Genomic DNA, 24,076 nt, shown 5'->3' with positions numbered 1-24,076 from the left:
ACCTGTCTGGATCCTGGGCCGGTTGCCTTTTGACTGGACGGTGAAAGGCCGGACATTGGCCAACTTTCAGCAAGGTCCAGCCATACCAAGATGGCGGCCGCGCGGCTTCACCTCTCCGCTGTACGCATGCACCAACTGGCACAATTGCGCAGTGCTCGCCGGTCATCTGCCTATCACGCATGCGTAGTCCGAGAGCCCCCCCGCCTTGCGGATAGCGCAGTGCCTCCCGGGGAGTGGGTCAGCGGCATTCCGCCGCAGTGGCCGCCGGGTGGGAGTGAGGCGGATCGCAGTTGTCGGAGAGGTCAACTTTAAACTGTTCACGAATGCAGACGAAATAGCGAGGTGGGAGCTTTAAGCGGCACATGTGGCGCCTCTGGAGAAGGGTCTCCCCGGCTCCTGGTGTGGCAGTTTGCTTGATTGCAGATTTCAGAGCAGATTCCCTGAGCTGAGGCCTGTTGATTCCAGGCTCCAGCAGCCCTGCTGCAGCCCCGGGTGACACTGACTGGCCTCAGTACCAGGGGCTGGGGGCAAATTCATTAATAACCCTCAAAAAGGGAAGGGGATAATACTTGAAAAGGAAACAAAAATAATGCAGGGCTAGGGGGAGGAGTAGGTCTAATGGGATAGCTCTCCCCAGAGAGCTGACATAGGAATGATGGGCTGAATGGTCTCCACCTTATTATCATTCAAATCAGCTCTGTGAAGTATTTTCATTTGTGCCAGTTCTCATAGAACTTTATAAAAGAGGAGGAGTCTGGACATTGAATTTGATCATCAGCCGTGATCAAAATGAATGGTGGAGCAGGCTCAAAGGGCCGAATGGCCTACTCCTGCTTCTATGTTTCTATAAGCATCATGGTTGTCAGCCGTAGCTCAATGGGTTTCATTCAGACTCGAAAGGGTCATCCAGACTCCAAACTTTGGTTCGATTCTGTCACCACAGATGCTGTCAGACCTGCTGAGATTCTCCAGCATTTTCTATTTTTTTTCAGATTCCACCATCTGCAGTAATTTGCTTTTATTCATTCTTCTCCTCTTGAGTCAAGAGCGTCTTTTGCTCGGGTACCCCCTCCAGGAGACTTATGCTGACACCCCACAGTTCCAGTACGGTGGGATTGTTATGTTACTGGCAATGTTGTCTTTCAGATAGTGTGTTATCCGAGGCCCTGGTTGTCCTCTCAGGAGTGCAATCTGGTCGCTGTAATGTTACAGATTGTGGGGTCTTGCTGTGCACAAATTGACTGTCCCTTTTCCTACACTGCAAGAGTGGCTGCATACCAAAAGTAGTTTAAAAGCAAATTACTGCGGATGCTGGAATCTGAAACCAAAAGGGAAAATGCTGGAAAATCTCAGCAGGCCTGGCAGCATCTGTAAGGAGAGAAAGGAGCTGATGTTTCGAGTCCAGATGACCCTTTGTCAAAGCTTTGACAAAGGGTCATCTGGACTCGAAACATCAGCTCTTTTCTCTCCTTCCAGATGCTGCCAGACCTACCAAAAGTAGTTCAGTGTTTTGGGATTATGGAGGATGCTATATAGATGCAAGTCTTTTTCTTTCTTTCCATTTGACTGATCACATTCAAAAACATTTGCTTCCCGTCCACTGTTACTGTTTTACCTTGTGTTTGTACTTAGAATAACAGTTCGGATTCAGAAGGCGCAAATGGTTGGTTAAATTGGAGTTACTACCTTCTAAAGAAAACCTGTTGAGTGGTGTTTAAATATTAGGCTTTGGGGCTGTGTGCATCCACAGGATATATCAAACATTGGAGCCAAATTATTTTTGATTTGATAATTGAATTTCTTACAACAACAATTTGCATTATTTAGTGCTTTTAACATTGTAAAGTCTGAGATGCGTCACAGGAATGGTTTGATTTGATTTATTGTCACATGTATTGGGATACAGTGAAAAGTATTGTTTCTTGAGTGCTAGCCAGACAAAGCATACCATTCATAGAGTACATAGGGGAGAAGGAAAGGAGAGGGTGCAGAATACGGTCATAGATAGAGTGTAGAGAAAGATCAACTTAATATAAGGTAGATCCTTTCAAAGGTCTGATGGCAGCAGGGAAGAAATGTTCCTACATAGAACAGTACAGCACAGAACAGGCCCTTCGGCCCACGATGTTGTGCCAAGCTTTATCTGAAACCAATTCCTGAATCGCTTCTTACGTGATCTCAGATGGAAGAAGGTGGAAGAGAATATGTGCATGGGGCCCTTAATTATCCTGGCTGCTTTTCTGAGGCAGCGGGAAGTATAGTTAGACTCAATGGATGGGAGGCTGGTTTGCGTGATGCACGTGGCTACATTCACAATCTATTGTAGTTTCTTGTGGGCTTGGTCAGCGCGGGAGCCATACCAGATGTGATACATCTGGAAAGCATGCTTTCTGTGGTGCATCTGTAAATATTGGTGAGTGCGGATATGCCGAATTTCCTTAGCCTCCTGAGAAAATAGAGACGTTGGTGGGCTTTCTTAACTATAGTCTCAGGGTGGAGGGACCAGGACAGGTTGTTGGTGATCTGAACACCTAGAAACTTGAAGCACTCGACCATTTTCACTTCATCACTGTAGACTGGGGCATGTCCTCCACTACGCTTTGTGAAGTTGATGACTATCGCCTTTGCTTTACTGACATTGAGGGAGCGATTATTGTCATCGCACCATTTCACCAGATTCTTTATCTCTTTCCTCTACTACGTCTCATTATTGTTTGTGATTATGAAGCAAAATTTAACACTGGTCCATATAAATAGGACAGCTCACTAGCACCTTAGTGAAAGAGGTAGATTTTAAGGAGTGTCTTATAGGAGGAGAGAGAGGCAGAGAGGTTTAAGGAGGAAATTCCACAGTAAGCTGAGGCTAGGCAGCTGAAGGCTTGGAAGCCAATTATGGAAAGCTAGGATAAATAAGAGGCCAGAATTGGAGGAGCGCAAAGATCATGGATTGCTGTAAGGCTAGAGGGGCGGCACGGTGACACACAGTGATTAGCGCTGCTGCCTCACAGCGCCAGGGATCCAGGTTCAATTCCAGCCCTAGGTCGCTGTCTGTGTGGAGTTTGCACATTCTCCCCGTGTTTGCATGGGTTTCCTCCGGGTGCTCTGGTTTCCTGCGCAGGTTAGGTGTATTGGCCATGCTAAATTGCCCCTTAATGTCAGGGGTATAAGTAGGGTAAATACGGGAGTTGCAGGGATAGGGCCTGTGTGGGAATGTTGTCGGTGCAGGCTCAATGGGTCGAATGGCCTCCTTCTGCAATGTTGGGTTTCTATATAGAGGGATACCTCACTTGAGTGAAATTAATCTTCTATCTTTCAGCACGATGCGAGCTTGTTGGTTGGTGAGTAAAGATGGGAGACACCAACCGATACAACTTGCGCACTCGGTTAGCGTTTTGATTGGAAGAAGTCCCGAAACCCAAATTACGGATAAGAAATGCTCACGGCATCAAGGTAACCTTGCTGGAGGTTTTGACAGCTTCTTGTGCGATAATGCATGAATCCAAAACTGCTGGTTTTAGCCTGTGTTAATTAGACTCCCCGCCTTTGTCAATGAGAAGGAGTAAAATGGAAGGAGCAGAATCATCAATTTCATTCTGAAGCAATGGAGACACAGCTTCTGATTGGAAACCGATGAACTCTGTGTTGAGTGCAGAGATTGTAAAATGCTTCATAGCAAGGTGAGATACTGTTTCTCGAGCTTATGTTGAGCTTCATTGGAACAGAGTGGGAGTCCGAGGACACAGGTCAGGGAATTAAAATGACTCGTGGCCACAACATTTTTTAGATGAGATGCTGAAGTCAGAAGAAGGATAGAGTGTTGTGGATCCTGTGTATGGTTTGCATCATTTATACAAAGACTTTTAAAATATTTCTGCCTATGCAATTAAATTTAAATGCTAAGCTTTTAAAGCTAACTTGACCACATTTTAAAACTCAGCAGGCATGCTGAGGTTAGCTAGAAAAATTGACTGCATTTTTTGAAAGTACAACGCCAGCAAAAACAGCAGCTTTTCATGGCCACAGCTGGTGAGGATTGTTTTGGTAGATAGAGACAGCATGTAGCTAACAAAGATAACGAATCACATATATTGTAGTTTCAGCTGTATGTTTTCAGTTTGTGATGTGAAGATGCCGGCGTTGGACTGGGTTAAGCACAGTAAGAAGTCTCACAGCACCAGGTTAAAGTCCAACAGGTTTATCTGGTAGCGCAAGCTTTCGGAGCGCTGCTCCTTCATTAGGTGAGTGCGTGAGCACTCACCTGATGAAGGAGCAGCGCTCCGAAAGCTTGTGGCTTGTGCTACCAGATAAACCTGTTGGACTTTAACCTGGTGTTGTGAGACTTCTTACTGTTTTCAGTTTGGCAGTCTGTTTTCAAGATCTTGTTCAGTGTGTCTCTCAGTACAGGGGCTGGCAGTAAAAGCCAGTCTTCCCAACTTATCTCTGTAATGTATTAATTTTAAATTCTGCTCAATAAAAGACATTCAGCGTATCAGTGCCATCTCCGCCTATTCTAAGGATTGAATGGACCCTACAGCTAGAAATAATTTTGTGAAGATAAAGGATATGTTAACACCAAGAAAACTCAAACTAGTAACAAGAAAAAAAACTCATAAGGTGTTATGTTCCATTCACTTTGCTGTGCACCTTGGAAACCTGGACAATAAATAAAGATCTGTAGAAGGGAATAGAGGCCTTTGAAAAGTGGATGTTATTATGTATGCTAAAAATTCTTGATGGGCTGAATGACCAACTCCTCCTATTTCTTATGTTCTGAAAAGCAAGACTTTAATTTCTAACCCAGTGGTGTTGACTCCACACTACTGTTCCAACTGAATGCTGATATTGGATTGAATCTGAATGTTTACTTTATAGTTTGACTAAACTAACCGAGCCCATGGCAGGAGTTGGGGGGGAGGGGGGCAGAGTTGAGGGGGTCAGATGTGTATGTCACTAATATTCAGTGTTACCAATTTTTATAACTTACTGAGGAGCCTTGGGACTTGCAGAAGTAATGCTTGTACTTTCAGTTTTAATGTCGCTTTCAACATGTAGACTTTCCAGCATGAAGTGCCAGCATTAAAATAAAATCCACTGAGTCTCATAAATTAATTATAAAGAGCTGGCACAGGCATGGTGCACCAAATGGCCTTCCCCTGCTAATTCATTTGATGCTCTAGACTTCCCAGTCTCCGGATTGTCAGAGACTGGACGTAACCCCCCACAATACACAGCGGGAAGTCTCGGAAATCCTGATGCATTGAGTTCGGGGGAATTGCTTGGGGCATTTGAACTTCTGACGGGCAATTGCCCTGTTCCCTGGGCCTCTCCCAACTCTTGAGTTAGAACCAGAGACTTTGAACGGTTCCAACTTGCTTACCTGGAGGGTTACCCAGGAAGTGCTAGACAGAAAATTCCTATAACCTGCTAGGCCGCTATACAACTGACTACCCCCCAACACTGACTCCGAGCACCCCTCCCCCCCCAAACTGACTTGACGTGACTCAACCTCACCTTCCTGCTCACCTCGACCTCCCCAACCAAATACTCCACTACTCCCCCATTGACCCGACTTCACCAGCCCAATGCGTCCTCCCATCCTGACAGCATCACTAACCCCCTCTGCATCGACCTCACCACCCACTCGCTTGCCACCCTACCTCTTAGTCACCCTGTCCCCTAACCTTACCTGACCTGTCCTCTTACCTTATCCACCCTACCCACTTATTTTACTTCTCTACCTTATCCCTCACCTACCCTACCCTCTCTTAGTCACTTACCTCCTCCCTGTAGCTTTCCAAAGAAGCTTTGGGATTTTTAAACTCTTTACTAAACAGAATATGACAGCCAGTGCCGTAAATGGGGATGTGGCTTCTGCAAGTCGATTGTTGCTGCACTGTCAGTTTGGAAGGACCTCCCATTGGAAGAATGCCCAGCAAAATTGGCGGCCGGCGAGTGGGTATTTTATTGTCTGATTGGGGTTGGAAATAGGGTTTCTGATCCTGATTGGAAGACCTGTGGTTTAAGTGTCAGAAATGCTGCTAATGGTGCTCTTCCCTAGATTTATACTGAGAGGAATGATAACATGAGAAATTTAAAGATAATTTCAGCAGACAGGGAACGTAACTTGTAACTTTTTCTATTGTTTTCCAGTGCAGTTGAAAGCAGATTACAATAAGGGATATGTTCTTGTAAAACAGGTATGGTACCTGTGCTTTGTTTCCTTCGCGTGTTTTTAGGAGTTTAATGGACGTATTCAAATTTGAGGGGCTTTAATGTAGGGAAACTGTTCCCACTGGCAGGAGGGTTGGTAATTGGAGCTAGAATAATGACCATAGACTTGGCAAAAGGACCCAGAGAGAGAGATGAAGTGAATTCTTTTAAGCAATGGTTAATGGGCTGAAGTAAGTAAGTTTATTTATTAGTCACAAGACTTACATTAACACTGCAATGAAGTTACTGTGAAATTCCCCTAGTCGCCACACTAAGACGCTTGTTTGGGTCAATGCACCTAAACAGCATCTCTTTCAGAATGTGGGAGGAAACTGGAGCACCCGGAGGAAACCCACACAGACAAGAGGAGAACGTGCAAACTCCACACAGACCACAGTGACCCAAGCCAGGAATTGAACCTGGGTCCCTGGTCTGCCACCGTGCCGCAAGTGAAATGTGCTGCCTGATTGGAAGGTGGTGGAAACAGATTCAATAGTAACTTTCAAAAAGGGAATGGATAAATACTGGAAGGGCAAATAGCAAGGGTAATGAGGCTAACTCTGGTCAAAGAGCAGACGCTGAAATAATGGGCTGAATGGCCTCCTTCTGCACCATGATCTTCTTTAAGTATGGCCCTAGATTTCATTACATTGCTTAAATCATTAATTAGCATAAAATGCTAACCAAAGAAGTTGCTGAAATGTGTGTCGGTCGATAAGCTTCCTTGTTGCTTAAGATGCACATTCAGTGAACGACAATTACTCAATTCAGAATGTTGGTTAATTTCCTACAAGCTGATTGATTAAAGTAACTTCCTGGCTCAGCTGAATGGATCAAATGGTGGATTCAGATGTAAGTAGGATTAGGTCCTGGCATCTTTACTGAGGTATTATGGCCCCGATGTGTTGTGCCTGGTCATGCATTTTCAGTTAAAAGTCTATTCTGAACCATTTATGAGGCACAGGGCAGCCCGGCTAGCTCAGTTGATGGAGCATGTGACTCTTAATCTCACGTTGGGCCCCAATGTTTTGGGACGGCGCAGTGGTTAGCACTGCTGCCTCTCAGCGCCAGGGACTCGGGTTCAATTCCCGGCTTAGGTCACTGTCTGTGTGGAGTCTGCGCATTTTCCCCGTGTCTGCATGGGTTTCCTCTGGGTGCTCCGGTTTCCTCCCACACTCCAAAGATGTGCGGGTTAGATTGGATTGGCCATGATAAATTTCCCCTTAGTGTTGGGGGATGAGCAGGGTAAATATGTGGGGCTATGGGGATGGGGCCTGGGTGGGATTGTTATTGGTGCTGGCTCAGTGGACCAAATGGCCTCCTTCTGTAAGGATTCCATGATTCTCTGAATAAATATCCACATACCTGTCTCAAAGCAGAATTAGATAAATAATTCTAAGGCAAGGTGCCATGGAAGATTTAAGTATGAAATCTAAATTGAAAATGCTGGAAATACTCAGTAGGTGTGGGAAAGTAATTCTGTTTTGTTCCCTCCCACCTCCCCTCTTCCCGAATCCAAAGTTAGGCATAAATCCAAGCAATGTCAATTCTGAAGACTTGGGAAGAGGTCAGGAGGTGCAGTTAATGCCAGGACAGATCCTTCACATTGTCAATCGGCTGTACCCATACACCATCCAGTTTGAAGGAGAAGCTTTAGAGAAGGAGACACTGCCACCAAAGAGACCGCGCGAAGAGGGATCCCCGAACAGTAGCGTCAACACAGCGAGTAAATACCTCAAGACCAAGGACTCCAATCCGGGGGAGCAGCACACGTTTAACACTAAACCCAAAGAGAAGAAGAAGGACAGGCGCACAGCGGAAGATAGCAGCAACTCGGTGACTCAGGTCCACTCTGCTGAGGCCTCGGGGAGAAAAGTAATTGATGGGTTGGGTTTAACTTGACTCATCTTATATGACAATGCTTTTGAATAACCCCATCCTCATTTATCCCTCGTTGCCTGGTCCCTTTCTCAATCTTTTTGGCCAAACTAAATCAAATTAACTAAGGGACAAATTAAAAGGGAGGGGAACTGTCCGAAACAAAGGACGAAGTAGAACGGAAACCTAAAACATCAAATTAAAATGTGATTAAAGGGGTCGATAACACACCCCAGCCCCTGCGGTGCCCAGCGGGCACGGAACACATTAACAGCACCCTCGGACATCGCATGTTTCCTCTCCAGGGACACCCGGCCACGAATATCCTGGCCCCTTTCTCTCAGCAACTAAATGTCTGTTAGTCATAATTCCTTGTTAAAGTCCACAAGTTAGGGACAATTAGGCAATGAATGGCGGCAGGAATCAATCCCTGTAATTAAAATCAACAGATAATATTCCAGTGATAAAGAGAGCATCTTTGCCAAATAAACACTGTAGTTTGAAAAGGGGATGTGGTATTCTTCATTTTATTTGTTAATCTGTGCATATATTTTTCTATATTTTTGAGATTTGGGCAATAAGAATGGGGCTGTCTATGTGTTTGCTTGCGTCCAGGACAAGACCCTAGTAAATTTACATGTGTGTACTTAATCTGAGCTATTATCCTCATTTTGCAGAATGCAAATGTTTCATGGGATGTGGGTGTCACGGGCAAGGCCAACATTTCTTGCCCATCCCTAATTGCCCTTGACCTGAATGGCTTGCTCGGCCATTTCAGAGAGCATTTAAGAGTCAACCACGGTGCTGTGGCTCTGGAGTCACATGTAGGCCAGACCAAGTAAGGATGGCAGATTTCCTTCCCTAAAATACATTAGTAAACCAGATGGGTTTTCATGATAGTTTTCATGGTCACCATTACTGAGACTAGCTTTCCATTCGAGATTTTATTCATTGAATTTAAATTCCACCAGTTGCCATGATGGAATTTAATCCCGTGTCCCCAGCTCATTAGCCTGGGCCTCTGGATTACTAGTCCAATGTCATTACCTCTCTCCTAAATTTATAGTTCTAACTATAGTCACAAAATGTCTGCTCTCAAATAAATAAAATCAGGTGTACGATAGCATAGTGGTTATGCTACTCGATTAGTAATCCAGAGGCTTAGCACAGTGGTTAGCACTGCTGCTTCACAGTGCCAGGGACCCAGGTTCGATTCCCGGCTCGGGTCACTGTCTGTGTGGAGTTTGCACGTTCTCCCCATGTCAGCGTGGGTTTCCTCCGGGTGCTCCGGTTTCCTCCTGCATTCTGAAAGTCGTGCTTGTTAAGTGCATTGACCCGAACAGGTATCGGACTGTTGTGACTAGGGGAATTTCTCAGTAACTTCAATGCAGTGTTAATGTAAGCCTTACTTGGGACTAATAAATAAACCAACGTTAAAATTCCACTGTTCCCTGACTCTGCTTTAACAGAGTGCAGACAGTCAGCTGCACAGGTCTCTGAAATTCCTTGGATCCTTGAAGGGTATGGTTGTTTGCGTGTTTGGGGGGTGAGGTGGCAGGTGGGCAGTGTGTGGAGAAGAGAGTGAAAGTGAAAAGGATCTCTATTTGCTGCAATACATTTCCAAAATCATAACCATCATTTCAAAAAAGTCGCTTACCTTCACATTTCTCACATATTACATTTTTCTGCAGTGCTAATTTCCTAGTGGCACCATTGCACATGTCCTCCAACGACACAGAAAGCTGACGGACCACATTTTTCCCTGCAGGCAGTTATGGAATGAAAACAGTGGTGACCTTGAAACTACCGGTTCATCATATCAACCCATCTGGTTCACAAATCTGCTTCAGGGAAGGAAATCTGCTGTCCTCCCCCAGTCTGGCCTAGAGGTGACTCCAGATCCACAGCAATGTGGTTGGCTCTGAAATAACCCAGTCAGCCAGTTGATTGTACTCGAGAAGGCAGCTCACCACAGTTTCCCAAAAGAAATTAGGGATTTCACCAACGTCCACAGAGTGAATAAAATAAAAGGAAATGGTTCTTATTGTCTAGTGAGTGGCATGTAGTCTATAGGTTGGATAAATGTTATTTCTACTTTGTTCCTTTAGGATTTTCAGGGAATGTGGAGTCAGGGACTGAAGGTTTCCATGCAGGATCCAAAAATGCAGGTACTAAATATTTTGTTCTCCCAAAAATCCCATCTAAAATGATCATGACTTCTTTGGACCACATTTGTCCTAAAATAACCTATCAAGTTTTACGTGCTTTTATTAATCAATGTACCTATTATTTTTCTTCCTCCAGGTGTATAAAGACGATACAGTTGTTGTAATTAAGGACAAATATCCAAAGGCTCGTTTCCACTGGCTGGTTTTACCTTGGGAGTCCATCTCCAGTCTGAAAGCTGTGAGGAGGGATCACTTAACTTTACTCCAACACATGGACCAAGTTGGCCAGAAGCTGGTGCAGGAATGTCTGGATTCTGACATGTTGAAATTTCGGTTAGGTTACCACGCTATTCCCAGCATGAGGTGAGAGGAGTTTATTTTCACAATGGCACCTGTGGCCAGCCCTTGGCTGGAAGCATCTAAAACTCGAGCATGCTCCAGGGTTTCACAGTGACTAAAGTTTATTTAATAGTCACAAGTAAGGCTTACATTAACACTGCATTGAAGTTACTGTGAAATTCCCCTAATTGCCACACTCCGGCACCTGTTCGGGCCTAACCAGCACGTCTTTCAAACTGTGGGAAGAAACCGGAGCACCCGGAGGAAACCCACACAGACACGGGGAGAATGTGCAAACTCCGCACAGACAGTGACCCAAGCCGGGAATCGAACCCGAGTCCCTGGTGCTGTGAGGCAGCAGTGCTAACCACTGCCCCAGTCAGAGAAAATACCTGGAGCATTTGGAAGAACAAACTAAAGCGGCCTGGTGATACAGTGGTTAGCACTGCTTCCTCACAGCACCAGGGACCCGGGTTTGATTCCAACCTTGGGTGACTGTGTGGAGTTTACACATTCTCCCCACGTCTGCATGGGTTTCCTCCGGGTGCTCCAGTTTCCTCCAAAGATGTGCAGGTTAGGTTGATTGGCCATGCTAAATTGCCCTTGGTGTCCCAAGATGTAGTGGTTAGGGGGATTAGTGGTGTAAATATGTGGGGTTATGGAGATAGGGACTCGGTAAGATGCTCTATTGAAGAGATTTGGTGCAGATTTGATGGGCTGAATGGCCTGCTATACTGTACTGTAGGGCTTTTATGATTCTATGAACATTCCTGTCTTGCCTGTAATTGTATTAAAGCACACAGACTTAAATTACCTTGCAGACTGTACGAAGGTGGGCATGCATTTATAATGATGCCTTATCGTGCCTCTCAGAAACTTTGCTTTACATGCAGTGAATTACTTTGAGTCGAGTGCCTGTGGTTATTTAGGCACTTGCGTCAATTTTCATGAACAGCAAGGATCTCCAAACAAAACCTGTTAGCACAACCAGTCCATTTGCTTTGACTGAGGGCATACTATTAGTCAAAAACACCGGATGTCCCTGGTTCGTCAAGAGTACCATTGGATCTTTAACATCTACATGAACCGCGTGAGCAGGTAGACGGGGCCTTAGCCTAATGTCAAATCTAAAGAAGAATACACCGTCAACTACATTGCTGCTCTATTTGTCCAAATCCTGGAGTACGTTCGAATCCACAATTTTGTGACTCAAGTGAGATTGCTACCAATTGTACAATAGGAACCCAAATTGGTTTATGGACTTTTAGGCATAATTCAGATTAGATATTTCCAAATATTAAAAGAAAGCGGTCTAATTGCTTTTAAAGTTGGTTCTGTGTAAAATGAGACTAAATGAGCTATACTTGGGCTACTTACTGGTAAATATGTGAATGTATTAGTATACAGTTTTTATTGTTGTTGTTAAGAACAGAAGGAATTGGAAGTGATGTTTATACATCTCCTTGAGCTGGCTCCACTACTCGGTGAGATCGAGGCTGATCTTCCATCTCAACTTCACTTTCCAGCCCTATCCCCATGTCGTTTGACTCACTTAGTGTGCAAAACATCTCTGATTTGAATCAACAGCTCCCTCGGGGTAGAGAATTCCAAGGATCCACGACACTCTGCATCTCTTTTAAGAATTTATTTTATGGGGGAGGTGGGTGTACCTGGCAAAGCCAGCACTTACTGCCCATTCTGAATTGTCCTTGAACTGCTGCCGTCCGTGTGGTGTCGGTGCATTCTCAAATAGTCCAGTTTTATAGCAGTTCCTGGAGTGGTCTGGTACAACTGAGTGGTTTACCAGGCCATTCAGAGAGCAGTTAAGAGTCAAACCATCTTGCAAATTTCCTTCCCTTCAGAGCATTAGTGAACCAGATGGGTTTTTATGACAATTAGTGGCACCAATACCGAGAATAGCCTTCAGTTTCTAGAACATAGAACAGTACAGCACAGAACAGGCCCTTCGGCCCACGATGTTGTGCCGAGCTTTATCTGAAACCAAGATCAAGCTATCCCACTCCCTATCATCCTGGTGTGCTCCATGTGCCTATCCAATAACTGCTTAAATGTTCCTAAAGTGTCTGACTCCACTATCACTGCAGGCAGTCCATTCCACACCCCAACCACTCTCTGCGTAAAGAACCTACCTCTGATATCCTTCCTGTATCTCCCACCACAAACCCTATAGTTATGCCCCCTTGTAATAGCTCCATCCACCCGAGGAAATAGTCTTTGAACGTTCACTCTATCTATCCCCTTCATCATTTTAAACCATCATTCTGGTTTTTATTATTTAAATTCTGTGGAGGATTTGAGCCTGGGCCTCTGGATTACCAATCCACCTCTCCCTCCCCACATCTCAGTCTTAAATTTCAAAGCTGGATGAAAGGTCATCCAGACTCAAAACGGCGGCACGGTAGCACAGTGGTTAGCACTGCTGCCTCACAGCTCCAGGGACCTGAGTTCGATTCCCAGCTTGGGTCACTGTCTGTGTGGAGTTTGCACGTTCTCCTCGTGTCTGCGTGGGTTTCCTCCGGGTGCTCCGGTTTCCTCCCACAGTCCAAAGATGTGTGGGTTAGATTGATTGGCCATGCTAAAATTGCCCCTTAGCGTCCTGAGATGCATAGCTTAGAGGGATTAGTGGGTAAATATGTAGGGATATTGGGGTAGGGCCTGGGTGGGATTGTGGTCGGTGCAGGTTCGATGGGCCCAATGGCCTCTTTCTGCACTGTAGGGTTTCTATGATTCTATCTCCACAGATGCTGTCAGACCTGCTGAGATTTTCCAGCATTTTCTGTTTTTGTTTCAGATTCCAGCATCCACAGTATTTTACTTTTGTATTTATACTGGTTGTAAGATGTTGCAGTATTGTAGTAATTGGCTGACCTTGTAGAAAGCAGCAAGATTTAGCCACTTCTTTTTCTCTTTCCTCCTGCGCCCTTTCACCAGCCACATTCACCTTCACGTGATCAGTCAAGACTTTGATTCCCCCTGCTTGAAGAACAAAAAGCACTGGAATTCATTTAATACAGATTATTTCCTGGAATCAGAAGGTAAACAGAACATCTGCTTACATCTTTGCTTTCCCAACATTTTTGCATTTGGATGCCCTCCCAGTGTATCTGCTGTGGCTCAGTGGTTAGCATGCTCATTTCTCAATCAGAGGATTCTGGACTCAAATTTCACTCCAGAACATAATACGGTTAAAGTTGATAATCCCAGTGCAGTACTGAGGGAATGCTGCACTGTCAGAGGTGTTGTCTTTCAGATGAGATGAATTCCCAGCCTCTGACCTGCTCTTGTAGCCACAGTATTTATATGGATAGTCCAGTCCAGTTTCTGATCAATGATGACCCCAAGGATATTATTGGTGAGGGAATCCAGCGATGATAGTGCTATTAAATGTCATGAGGAGATGGTTAGTTTCTTTCTTGTTCAAGATATTTATCATCTGGCACACCTGTGCAGCATGAATGTTACTCTCTATTCCTCATCCCAAACCAGATCTTGCTCACTCAATCCTAGGCTGCTTCATTATCTGAGGCGTCACAAATGGTGCTAACCACTGTACTCATCAGCGAACATCCCCACTTCTGACCAGAGTTGAAGGGAAGGTCACTGCTGAAGAAAAATAAAGGCAGGGGTTTGGAACTAGGTAAATTGCATGGTTGCAACATGGTTAGCCCTGCTGCCTCACAGCGCCAGAGACTCGGGTTCAATTTCGGACTTGGATCACTGTCTGTGTGGAGTTGGCACCGTTCTCTCCTGTGACTGCGTGGGTTTCCTCGGGTGCTCCGGTTTCCTCCCACAGTCCAAAGTTGTGCAGGTTAAGTTGATTGGTCATGATAAATTGTCCCTTGGTGTTAGGGAGATTAGCAGGGCAAAAACGAGGGGTTACGAAATTAGGGCCTGGGTGGGATTATTGTCAGTGCAGGCTTGATGGGCTGAATGCCTTTCTGCACTGTAGGGATTCTATGATTTTAGAGGGCTAACACAGATGCAACAAGCCGAATGGTATTCTGTGGTGTAACCATTCCATGATTCCATTCTATAAGATGGCTGTGCTGAGGACTAGCCTGAGGAATTCCTGAAGTAGTGGTCTGGGGTTGAAATGATTGGCTTCCAACAACCTCAACTATCCTCATTTGTGTCCAACATAGCTGCAGCCAATGGAGGGTTTTCCCTTTCATTCATGATATGCCAAGGAGGGTTGAGAATCATCCAAGCTTATTTCACAAAAACACTGAGCAAGAAGAGGGGACGTCCCTCCTTTGGTTCAGACAATATTCCAAACCATTCCCCTGCTATTGACTGAGGGCATTTGCACCATCCAGCTAACTCCTTTAGACCTTAACTGTGGACAAACAAGAAGCTAAAAACCTTTCTAGAAGTTTAATAATATCAATGCTTTTCTTTTTTCAAACTCAACTAGATGTGATGAAGATGGTAGAACGAGACGGAAAGGTGACAGTCAAGGATGGAACAGCTGAGCTATTAAAACTGCCACTTATGTGCCATGTTTGTCAGAGGCAACAATCCACCATGCCACAGTTGAAAGAGCATTTGAAAAAGCACTCGCCTTAAAACGTTCAGCCGTCCCCAGCGCTTTCACGAGTCTCTCCAACGACCTTGACTCAATGGACGTCCATTCAGTATTCAGCTGTGCAGGTTAACGAGAACCCTTCGTTAATGACGGAATTAAAGACCGGTGAAGCATTCTGGTGAAATAATCCAGTCGTGTACCTGCCTCGTAACCTTGCTGAATGACAGCACTCTGGCATCTGCTAGCGATGTTCTGCTGTTCCAGTGGGGGGAGTGTTGGTATTCAGTGAAAGACTGTTTTACATTGTTGTCTGTATTCTCTAGCTACCTTTAGAATCTGATGGATGAGTCAAACAGACATAGTTCCAGCTCTGCAGTCAAAGGTTAGAGTCACACACACTATGTTTAAACCATTGGAACACTGGTAAACACAAGTTATCTAAATCAGCTTCATCTCCCAAGAAAGGGGAAATAACAATCCCTGTATTCGGGAAGAATGAGGGGAGAGTTTTCAATACAGATACATCCAGGCAATGCTTCCACATTCCAGTTATGCTACCAACAAAATGTGTTGAAAACAGTTGTCAAATTAATAAATTTAATTTGGATAAGGTTCAGCAGATTAATTGATTGTGGTTGATTTATAGAAAAAACTCAATCTGAAACTTACAGTACATTCTATCCTAGTAAAAAGGAAACTATGAGATTTAACTTCACTTAATTTGTGTTAATTTGGTTACAAAAGATAAACTCAAATTTAATTTGCTGGACATTTGAGGATGTTTGTTTTATTAAAAAGTCATCATTCATGATCAGTGTGTAATTCCAAGCCTTTTAGCTTTGACAAAAGGTCATCTGGACTCGAAACGTCAGCTCTTTTCTCTCCTTACAGATGCTGCCAGACCTGCTGAGATTTTCCCGCAATTTTTCGTTTGGTTTCAGATTCCAGCATCCACAGTAATTTGCTTTTTAAACTACAAAGCAGACTTGGAAATAAATATACACAATTGTCAAACAAATGCCAAGCAATTGGTAGTCACATATGATGGACCAAATGGCCTCCTCTATTGTATCATTCTAATGATAATCCATAGACCACTTTTCTGGTTCGAAAGTTCTACCCCGGAGTTTCATTATTTATTTGTAATTGTCGATTCAAATATTGAATTTCTAAGTTTCCCCAGCAATTGAATGGTTAAAGATACCCTTGGACTGGCATAGCACCATACAGAGCAGAAAGATCCAATTGAACTCTTAAGAGGTTTGTTGTTCTTGCAGCTGGAGCAGCAGTTGGAGCACTCCAGGTGGCTCTGACTCAGGGCATTTGGGATGTGTGGACAGGTGAAGACAGGTTTGTGCAACGCCCCTCACAGCGAAAGCACCTTCCTCACATTTTGGATGGGATTTTCCAGCCGCGCTCGACCCAAAACTGGAAATTCCCACCCAAGATCAATGGACCTTTGCGTGGTCAGTGTCCCCACCGCTGCAATTCCCGTGGCGGGTGGGATGGAAAATTCCACCCACTGCCTTTGGACTCGCAGTTTCGCTGAGTTTTTGATTTTGATTTGATTTATTATTGTCACACATATTAGTATACAGGAAAAAGTATTGTTTCTTGTGCGCTGTACAGACAAAACATACCGTTCATAGAGAAGGAAAGGAGAGAGTGCAGAATGTAGTGTTACAGTCATAGCTAGGGTGTTGAGAAAGATCAACTCAATGCGAGGTAGGTCCATTCAAAAGTCTGATGGCAGCAGGGAAGAAGCTGTTCTTGAGTCGGTTGGTACGTGACTTCAGATTTTAACATCTTTTTCCCGATGGAAGAAGGTGGAAGAGAGAATGTCTGGGGTGGATGGGGTCCTTAATTATGCTGGCTGCTTTTCCCGAGGCAGCAGAAAGTGTGGACAGAGTCAATGGATGGGAGGCTGGTTTGCTTGATGGATTGGGCCACATTCACGGCCTTTTGTAGTTCCTTACGGTCTTGGGCAGAGCAGGAGCCCATACCAAGCCATGATACAACCAGAAAGAGTGCTTTCTATGGTGCATCTGTAAAAGTTGGTGAGAGTCGTAGCTTACGTGCCAAATTTCCTTAGTCTTCTGAGAAAGTAGAGGCGTTGGTGGGGCTTTCTTAACTATAGTGTCGGCATGGAGGGACCAGGACAGGTCGTTGGTGATCTGGACACCTAAAAACCTGAAGCTCTCGACCCTTTCCATTTTCAACAAAGTTGGGATTTGGCCGGCACTTCCTCAGAGCGTGGTGGAAGCAGTTTCACCAATAACTTTCAAAAGGGAATTGGATAAATATCTGAAGAGGAATGATTACAGGGCTATGGGAAAAGAGCAGGGGGAATGGGAATATTTGGCCAGCTCTTTCATACAGCTTGGACATGCACAATGGACCAAATGGTTCTGCTCCCTGTTTTTGGTTTCATCTGCAAGCTTCAGGACATTACCTGCAAGGAAAGCTCCAAGATTAACAATATATTCACAATATCAAATGGCCCAGGACCCGTTCATCTCATTTGTAACTAATTTCCAGACTGCATGTTTTTCTCACCCTTTGTGATAAAGGCACAGTGCACCCATGTTTATTTGCTGTTCCCTGGCAGACCTGTATTTCAAAGATGATTGGGGAAGCTCATATCTGGTGTTGTGGTCAGTCTAAATCTCCCAACCATCACTACAGCAGATAGATTGGTCATTGCCACATCGCTGTTTGTGGGATCTTGCTGTGCTGGTGAACCTCCAACCTTAACAACAATGACGAGACTGCCTGAAAGTACTCAGAATCATAGAATCCCTACAGTGCAGAAGGAGACCATTCAGCCCATCGAGTCTGCACTGACCACAATCCCACCCAGGCTCTATCCCCATAACCCCATGCATTTACCCTAGCCAGTCCCCCTGACACTAAGGGACAATTTAGCATAGCCAATCCACCTAACCATCATATCTTTGGACTGTGGGAGGAAACCGGAGCACCTGGAAGAAACCCATGCAGACATGGGGAGAATGTGTAAACTCTACACAGACAGTGACCTGAGGCTGGAATTGAACCTGGGTCCCTGACGTTGTGAGGCAGCAGTGCTAACCACTGTGCCACCATGCCACCTTTCACTGGCTTGTGAAGCACCTTGGAGGGAGAGGGCGGAAACAGAAAATAGAAGCAGGAGTAGGCCATTCAGCCCTTCAAGCCTGCTCTGCCATTCATTTTGATCATGGCTGATCATCAAATTCAATATCCTGATCCCCCTTTTCCCCCATATCCCTTGATCCCTTTAGCCCTAAGAGCTATATCTAATTTCTTGAAATCACACAAAGTTTTGGCTTCAGCTATTTTCTGTGTTAGTGAATTCCACACATTCACCACTCTCTGGGTGAAGAAATTTCTCCTCACCTCAGTTCTAAAGGTTTGCCCCTTATCCTCAAACAATGACCCCTAGTTCCGGACTCCCCCACCATTGGGAACATTCTTTCTGAATCCACCCTGTCTGACCCTGTTAGAATTTTATAAGATTCTATGAGATGCCCTCTCACTCTTCCAAACTCAAAAGAATATAGGATAAACGCAAAATACTGGAATCTGAAACATAAACAGAAAAAATGCTGGAAAATCTCAGCAGATCTGACAGCATCTGTGGGGAGAGAATAGAGCCAACGTTTCGAGTCTGGATGACCCTTCGTCAGAGCTGAGAGGAGAGTCAGCAGGGATGAATATAATCCAATATAAACAATCCTAACAGATTTAGTCTCTCCTCATAGGAAAGGCGCTTTAGAAATGCAGATTCTTATCTTGGCCATTAACTATCATTGTCTCCACCCCAAAAGGAATTTAAAAATAAGAGAAATAAACACTTTTCTATGGTCAACTGCTTGTCTGCTGTTTCCACCAGTTCAGCAGCAGTCGCAACTTTCTTTTTCGTGGGTGCAGTACCCAGGTGCTGAGATCCTCCAAATACCATTCTGAGTTCTGGAACTGGTTTCAAAGGTTTACCCTTGGGGGGGGGGGGGGGGGGGAGGGTAGAAGTTGAAGATACATCTGCAGTAAACCGTTTGAGCCAAGTCACCTTCAGAATTTTAATGTAACTCCCACCCATATTAAATAGTAGATATTTACTCTCAGGAGACCAGTCTGAAGAATGGATATTGTGTCGGACTCATTGTGTTTGGGCTTCCGATCACATTATGCCAGAGTTTAAACTGGTCAACCTTTAGTCCAGGGCGGGACGTAATTCATAAAATAATAAGTCAAAACTTAATCCACTTAATTTATCAGCAAAACCCAACATGGACAGGAGTCTCAGATCAACGTGTCATCTGACCTGATAATGTCCCCATCATCTGACGCGCATGGCAACAGCATAAACAAAGGTTATAAAAAGGTCATAATCGGGAGAGAAACAGCATCGTTATCCCATCCTAACAACGAAAGGCAGCCGCTGGAGAGAGTGTTTATACTTTTTTTTGCAAATGTAAGGACATAATCTAAACAGAAAGAGCCATGAAGTCAACCAATTTACACATTCGGAAATACTCCTTACCCATTGGGATTGTGTGCAGGAAATTCCCCTCGAATACCACTCAATCGGTGAGGTCAGAGCCCAGGAATCCATCCTTCTCCTCCATCGATAGCCAGAGCATCAATCCCACCAGGGTGGTCAAGGAAGTCAGGGCACTGATGATTGATATGGGCACGGGCTATTTCAAAGCCGGCTTCGGTGGCCATGCCAGGCCCTCGGTGGTCGTCTCTGCCACGATGGGTCGGCCCATGCAACGGAGTGCCAAGACCGGCGATAACCGGCAGGAGAACTACGTGGGCAGTGAGCTGAAAGCGCCCATTGACTTGCGGCTCGTCAATCCCCTCTGGCATGGCATCGTGGTGGACTGGAGCGGCGCCGAGGCCATCCTGTCCTACATCTTCGAGAAAGAGCTGAAGGTGCGGCCCGAGGATCACGCGGTGATGGTGGCCGACCCTCCCCTCAGCCCAATCACCAACCGCGAGAGGATGGCCGAGCTCCTCTATGAGACCTTCAGCATCCCTGCCATCCACATCACCCGGCAGTCCCTGCTCTCCATCTACGCCTATGGGTGCATCAGTGGGCTGGTGGTAGAGAGTGGCCATGGCTCCAGTTGTGTGGTCCCCATCCACGAGGGCTACATTATGCCCCACATCACTGCCACCCTTGACTATGGGGGAAGTGATCTCACCAAGTACCTGCTGAAACTGATCAACCATAATGGTCACAAGATTTGTGCCAGTGAGTATCACCTGGTGGAGCAGATCAAACAAGAGTATTGTTACACTGCCATTGACTTTGACTGTGAGATGCGTAGTGAGACCAAAGAGTGCACAGCGCACTATGAGTTACCAGATGGTAAGATTATCGTAGTCGGTAAGGAAAGGATCAAGTGCCCTGAAGCCCTCTTCAATCCATCGCTCTTGGGCTCCAGAGAGCCCGGACTTCACACAGTGGCTCTGAACATCATCAATAAATGTGACCCCAGCCTGCTGGAGGAGATGTACAAAAACATCCTTCTGTGTGGAGGCTCCACCATGTTCTCCGGATTCCGCGTTCGTTTCCAGAAGGAATTAAGGAAACTGGTGCAGGATATGAACCCACAAGTGCAAGCGATTCCCGAGAGGAGATATTCGGTCTGGTATGGAGGGTCAATCCTGTCCTGCCTAAAATCCTTCCAGCAACTTTGGGTTAGCAAAAGGGATTACGACGAGCGCGGACCATTTGCTATCTACAGGAAGTGCTTCTGAAGCCTGAAGCTTTAAACACTTATTTTTTAAAAAAGCGCAATGTTGATTTCCATTGTTGAGTGAAACTTATATTACTTGGAGAAAAACTGTTTTAAAACCATGGAAACATAATAAAGTCTTATAATGTGTGTGATGATTGAAATGCTTGATGATGGGAGTTAAGATTATGATTAAGTCTTTGCATGGAATTCCATTGGGATGTATTGACTTTGGGAACCATAACTGCAGGCTATGCATAGGGTGGGTTGCCAACTGTGATTAAATGTATTCCTGGAAGTTTTATGACATGATTCCCCCCTACCCTCCCACCCAAGTTCCAGCCATTAGTCAGCCAACAAATCCATCCTTGTAGCATACTTGTCTTCAATCCCCAATGAAAGCAAAACTATTCATTCCACGATTGCTTGACTGTTAGCCTCCCATCTGCAATAACTGGTAAAGAGAAATGGTCGAAGAAAATGTCCCAATGGTTTTTCTCCAGGGTCGCACACAGCAGTGACCTGGAGATTGACCTTCAATTCCGGGAGACTCCCGGCCAATCCTGGACCGTAGGCAACCCCAGCATGTGCATTGTAACAAGATCAGGAGTGGACTTGGTTCCGGTTGGTATGCATGATGCTTAGAGCAACGTGGTGTCCATTACTCTACTCATAGTCTGGACAGGTCAATGCACCAGCTAAATGTTTCCTCATCTTCTGATAATGTTCATTGTTGTTGATTTAAATGCTGTTACAATTTAAACTGTTTTACTACTCATCTTTTATTATCGCACTTCATTCCAATTTACTCTGGAAAAGGGCCTTCCCACCCCATCACCAATTGAGGCAGACTCGCCATGCAGGCGATATGACAAGCAAACCTTAGCACATTTGCTTGCGGACTCCTTGGGTAGAGGGGTGAGCACTCAGCGCCTGTTTGAGGGAGCTGGCAGAAGGTGGGGGGGGGGGGGTGGATAAGGGGTAGCTGCTGAGAGCCACCTTTCTGTCCTTTGTGTTCTAACTCATCTCCATCCCATGACACCCAAAACCCCATCCTTGCTATTACTCACTTGTGCCTCAACTCCATCCACGGGTGGGTGTAATACCGGAAGCAGCCATTGCCTCCTCTATGGTGCTGCTGAGTATTAATGTATGGACAACTTCCCTCAACTCCTCTCCGGGGATATATGATACTGAGTGGCACAGACATGCTGGACCTTCTCGAAAAGAGGCAGTGTGGGGGTCTCACCGACTCTCCAGCCAGTGGTCCAGATTCCACAGGATTCCATCCATTGTCACTGGTCACATGGCTGTAGTGCACCTGGGATATATATTCACATAACACTCAGTTCTTAGCTCTTTCAGAATAATATAACATCCCTCTTTCTTTAAAGATATAGTGTCTCTATATCAATATAACTGTTCCCAACATTTCTTTCCTCTAAAGAAGCTTTAACAATCAACTTTTATAAATAAACCGAGTATTTTAAGAGTCTTTTATGGTTTGTTTTCTTTTCGTAAAATATTATTGGCCATGCTGCTTTGGTGCTTGCATGTTGTGTCTCCATCTTGTGTATTTGCCATTGATCACTCTCTGATGAGTCCTTTCATTCCACTGTAATATATCTTCTGGAGAGTTTTGGATATGATTGTTTTAAATCCAGTTAGCCGAACACCATCTTCTAGTGAGATGTCATCTTTGATAGACCAGTACTGCCTTATTGCCATGATGTGGAAATGCCGGCGTTGTGCCTTATTGCTGACTGTGCTTGCTGTATCCCTGGATCACTTGTTGAGGGAGCAGCTTTAATTCCTCTTTGCTGTAATTTGACTCCGTTTCAGTGGTGTTACGTTCACGAGGTGATGGATCTTTATACCTAGATCTTTAATCTTATGGCTCACTGAGATAAGCTTCATCTCTACACAACTGTCCATCCCCAGGATAGCAGGACCATCTGACAGAGAACATGCAATTAACATTTTTTCCTTTGTGTGGCTTTCTGATTGGGCTTGTTCCAGCTGTCAAATCACAGTTTCCCCCTTATGCTGTTAGCATAACAATCCCATTGCATCAGATAGCCATTTTAACATTTTCAGGAAAGGTCTTCTGCTTTGGTCTGAGGGGAACAATGTTACTCTGTACTCCGGGTATCAATCTTCAACTTTATGGCTGTGGGCTTATTTTTCACCCTCTTTGTGATCTAAACAGTTGTGTTAATTTCTTTTTTCTGGGAGCTTTTCCATCTAGCCATCTCACGATGCCAATATCTATTGTGTCCTCAGAAACATTATCATCTTCCAGGAACGTTTAGTTTCTTTTACTTTGTCCTGTTGCACTATCGCAGATCCTTTTGTTTCTTTGCCCTTTTCCCAATGATGTGACTCTCCTACCAGCTCTGCAGTTCATCCATATGTCTGACATTTCCTTCCTTGTGGGATCTCAGGTGGCAGTCCACAGCTCTTGCACATCTTTCTCTCTATCTTGTGTGCAGTCTTTTGCCATCATTTCATGACTTCAACCTTGTTATCTTTCTCTTGTCTTAACTGAAAGCTAACTGTTTCAGCATCTTCACCTGTCTCCTTGTGACTTCATGGTGCTCCAGCAGTGACTACAGCCTGTGAAATGGTGCACTTGCCCTTTACAATTTATTTTTTATTTGTACTTCAAATTGTGCGGAATTCCAAATAAGCAGATATATTATCTGTGTGCTTAAATTTACATTTTCTGGGTACATTTTCCAATCTTGGTAAGAAATTATCAACAGGCTCACCCGATTCCTGTCTCAGGACGTGAAATCCATATCAATTGTTCCAATGATTTGATTTTGGTTGGAAATGTGGGCTGAATTTTTCAAAAGTTTTGCTTGGGTTACTCCTAACATCTCCAACCAGGTTCCAGTTATTAATAAACAAATTTAACTCTTTCTCACCTGTCCCCAAATGGATGTAGCTAACCTTTTCCTCTTCACTAATACCATTTAACAAGCGACTGAATGTCATTCCACACTTTCATTTGAACTTCTCAAATGCCTCTGTAACATCATCAGCTTCCCAATTTATTGTGGGCTGCTGCAGTACATGTTTATTGCAGCCTTTTTGTTTTTCACATAATTCTCTCTGACACTAACCCGCCTGATTTTCTAACCAAATTCAGCATGGAATTCATTTTAAAAGTTTCGGTTTTTGCTCAC

The 24,076-nt window shown here is 44.7% G+C and overlaps 2 protein-coding genes across 2 annotated transcripts; both read left to right on the top strand.

Moving 5' to 3' along the window:
- The first annotated feature begins 205 nt into the window (after positions 1-205).
- On the top strand, positions 206-16,191 carry aptx (aprataxin). Its single transcript, XM_078213945.1, has 8 exons — positions 206-342; positions 3,317-3,450; positions 6,151-6,197; positions 7,732-8,085; positions 10,197-10,256; positions 10,393-10,619; positions 13,548-13,651; positions 15,031-16,191. Exons 2-8 carry the CDS (start codon positions 3,321-3,323, stop codon positions 15,180-15,182), a joined length of 1,074 nt encoding a protein of 357 aa, XP_078070071.1. The 5' UTR covers positions 206-342; positions 3,317-3,320; the 3' UTR covers positions 15,183-16,191.
- Positions 16,192-19,625: 3,434 nt separating this feature from the next.
- LOC144495251 (actin-like protein 7B) lies at positions 19,626-21,031 on the top strand. Its single transcript, XM_078215317.1, has one exon. The coding sequence runs from the start codon at positions 19,642-19,644 to the stop codon at positions 20,905-20,907; it is 1,266 nt and encodes a 421-aa protein (XP_078071443.1). The 5' UTR covers positions 19,626-19,641; the 3' UTR covers positions 20,908-21,031.
- Positions 21,032-24,076: the final 3,045 nt, after the last annotated feature.

The sequence above is a fragment of the Mustelus asterias genome, chromosome 6 (genome assembly GCF_964213995.1).
Source record: "Mustelus asterias chromosome 6, sMusAst1.hap1.1, whole genome shotgun sequence".
In the NCBI taxonomy this organism is placed as follows: Eukaryota; Metazoa; Chordata; class Chondrichthyes; order Carcharhiniformes; family Triakidae; genus Mustelus; species Mustelus asterias.
This window is presented reverse-complemented; position numbering and strand designations above follow the sequence as displayed.

Bases quoted from the DNA above. Each gene is read 5' to 3' on its own strand.
- aptx (XM_078213945.1), top strand. From the start codon at position 3,321: ATGCGAGCTTGTTGGTTGGTGAGTAAAGATGGGAGACACCAACCGATA. The intron at 10,257-10,392 runs GTACTAAATATT...TTCTTCCTCCAG, and splicing joins TGCAGGATCCAAAAATGCAG to GTGTATAAAGACGATACAGT. The intron at 13,652-15,030 runs GTAAACAGAACA...AAACTCAACTAG, and splicing joins TTATTTCCTGGAATCAGAAG to ATGTGATGAAGATGGTAGAA.
- LOC144495251 (XM_078215317.1), top strand. From the start codon at position 19,642: ATGAAGTCAACCAATTTACACATTCGGAAATACTCCTTACCCATTGGG.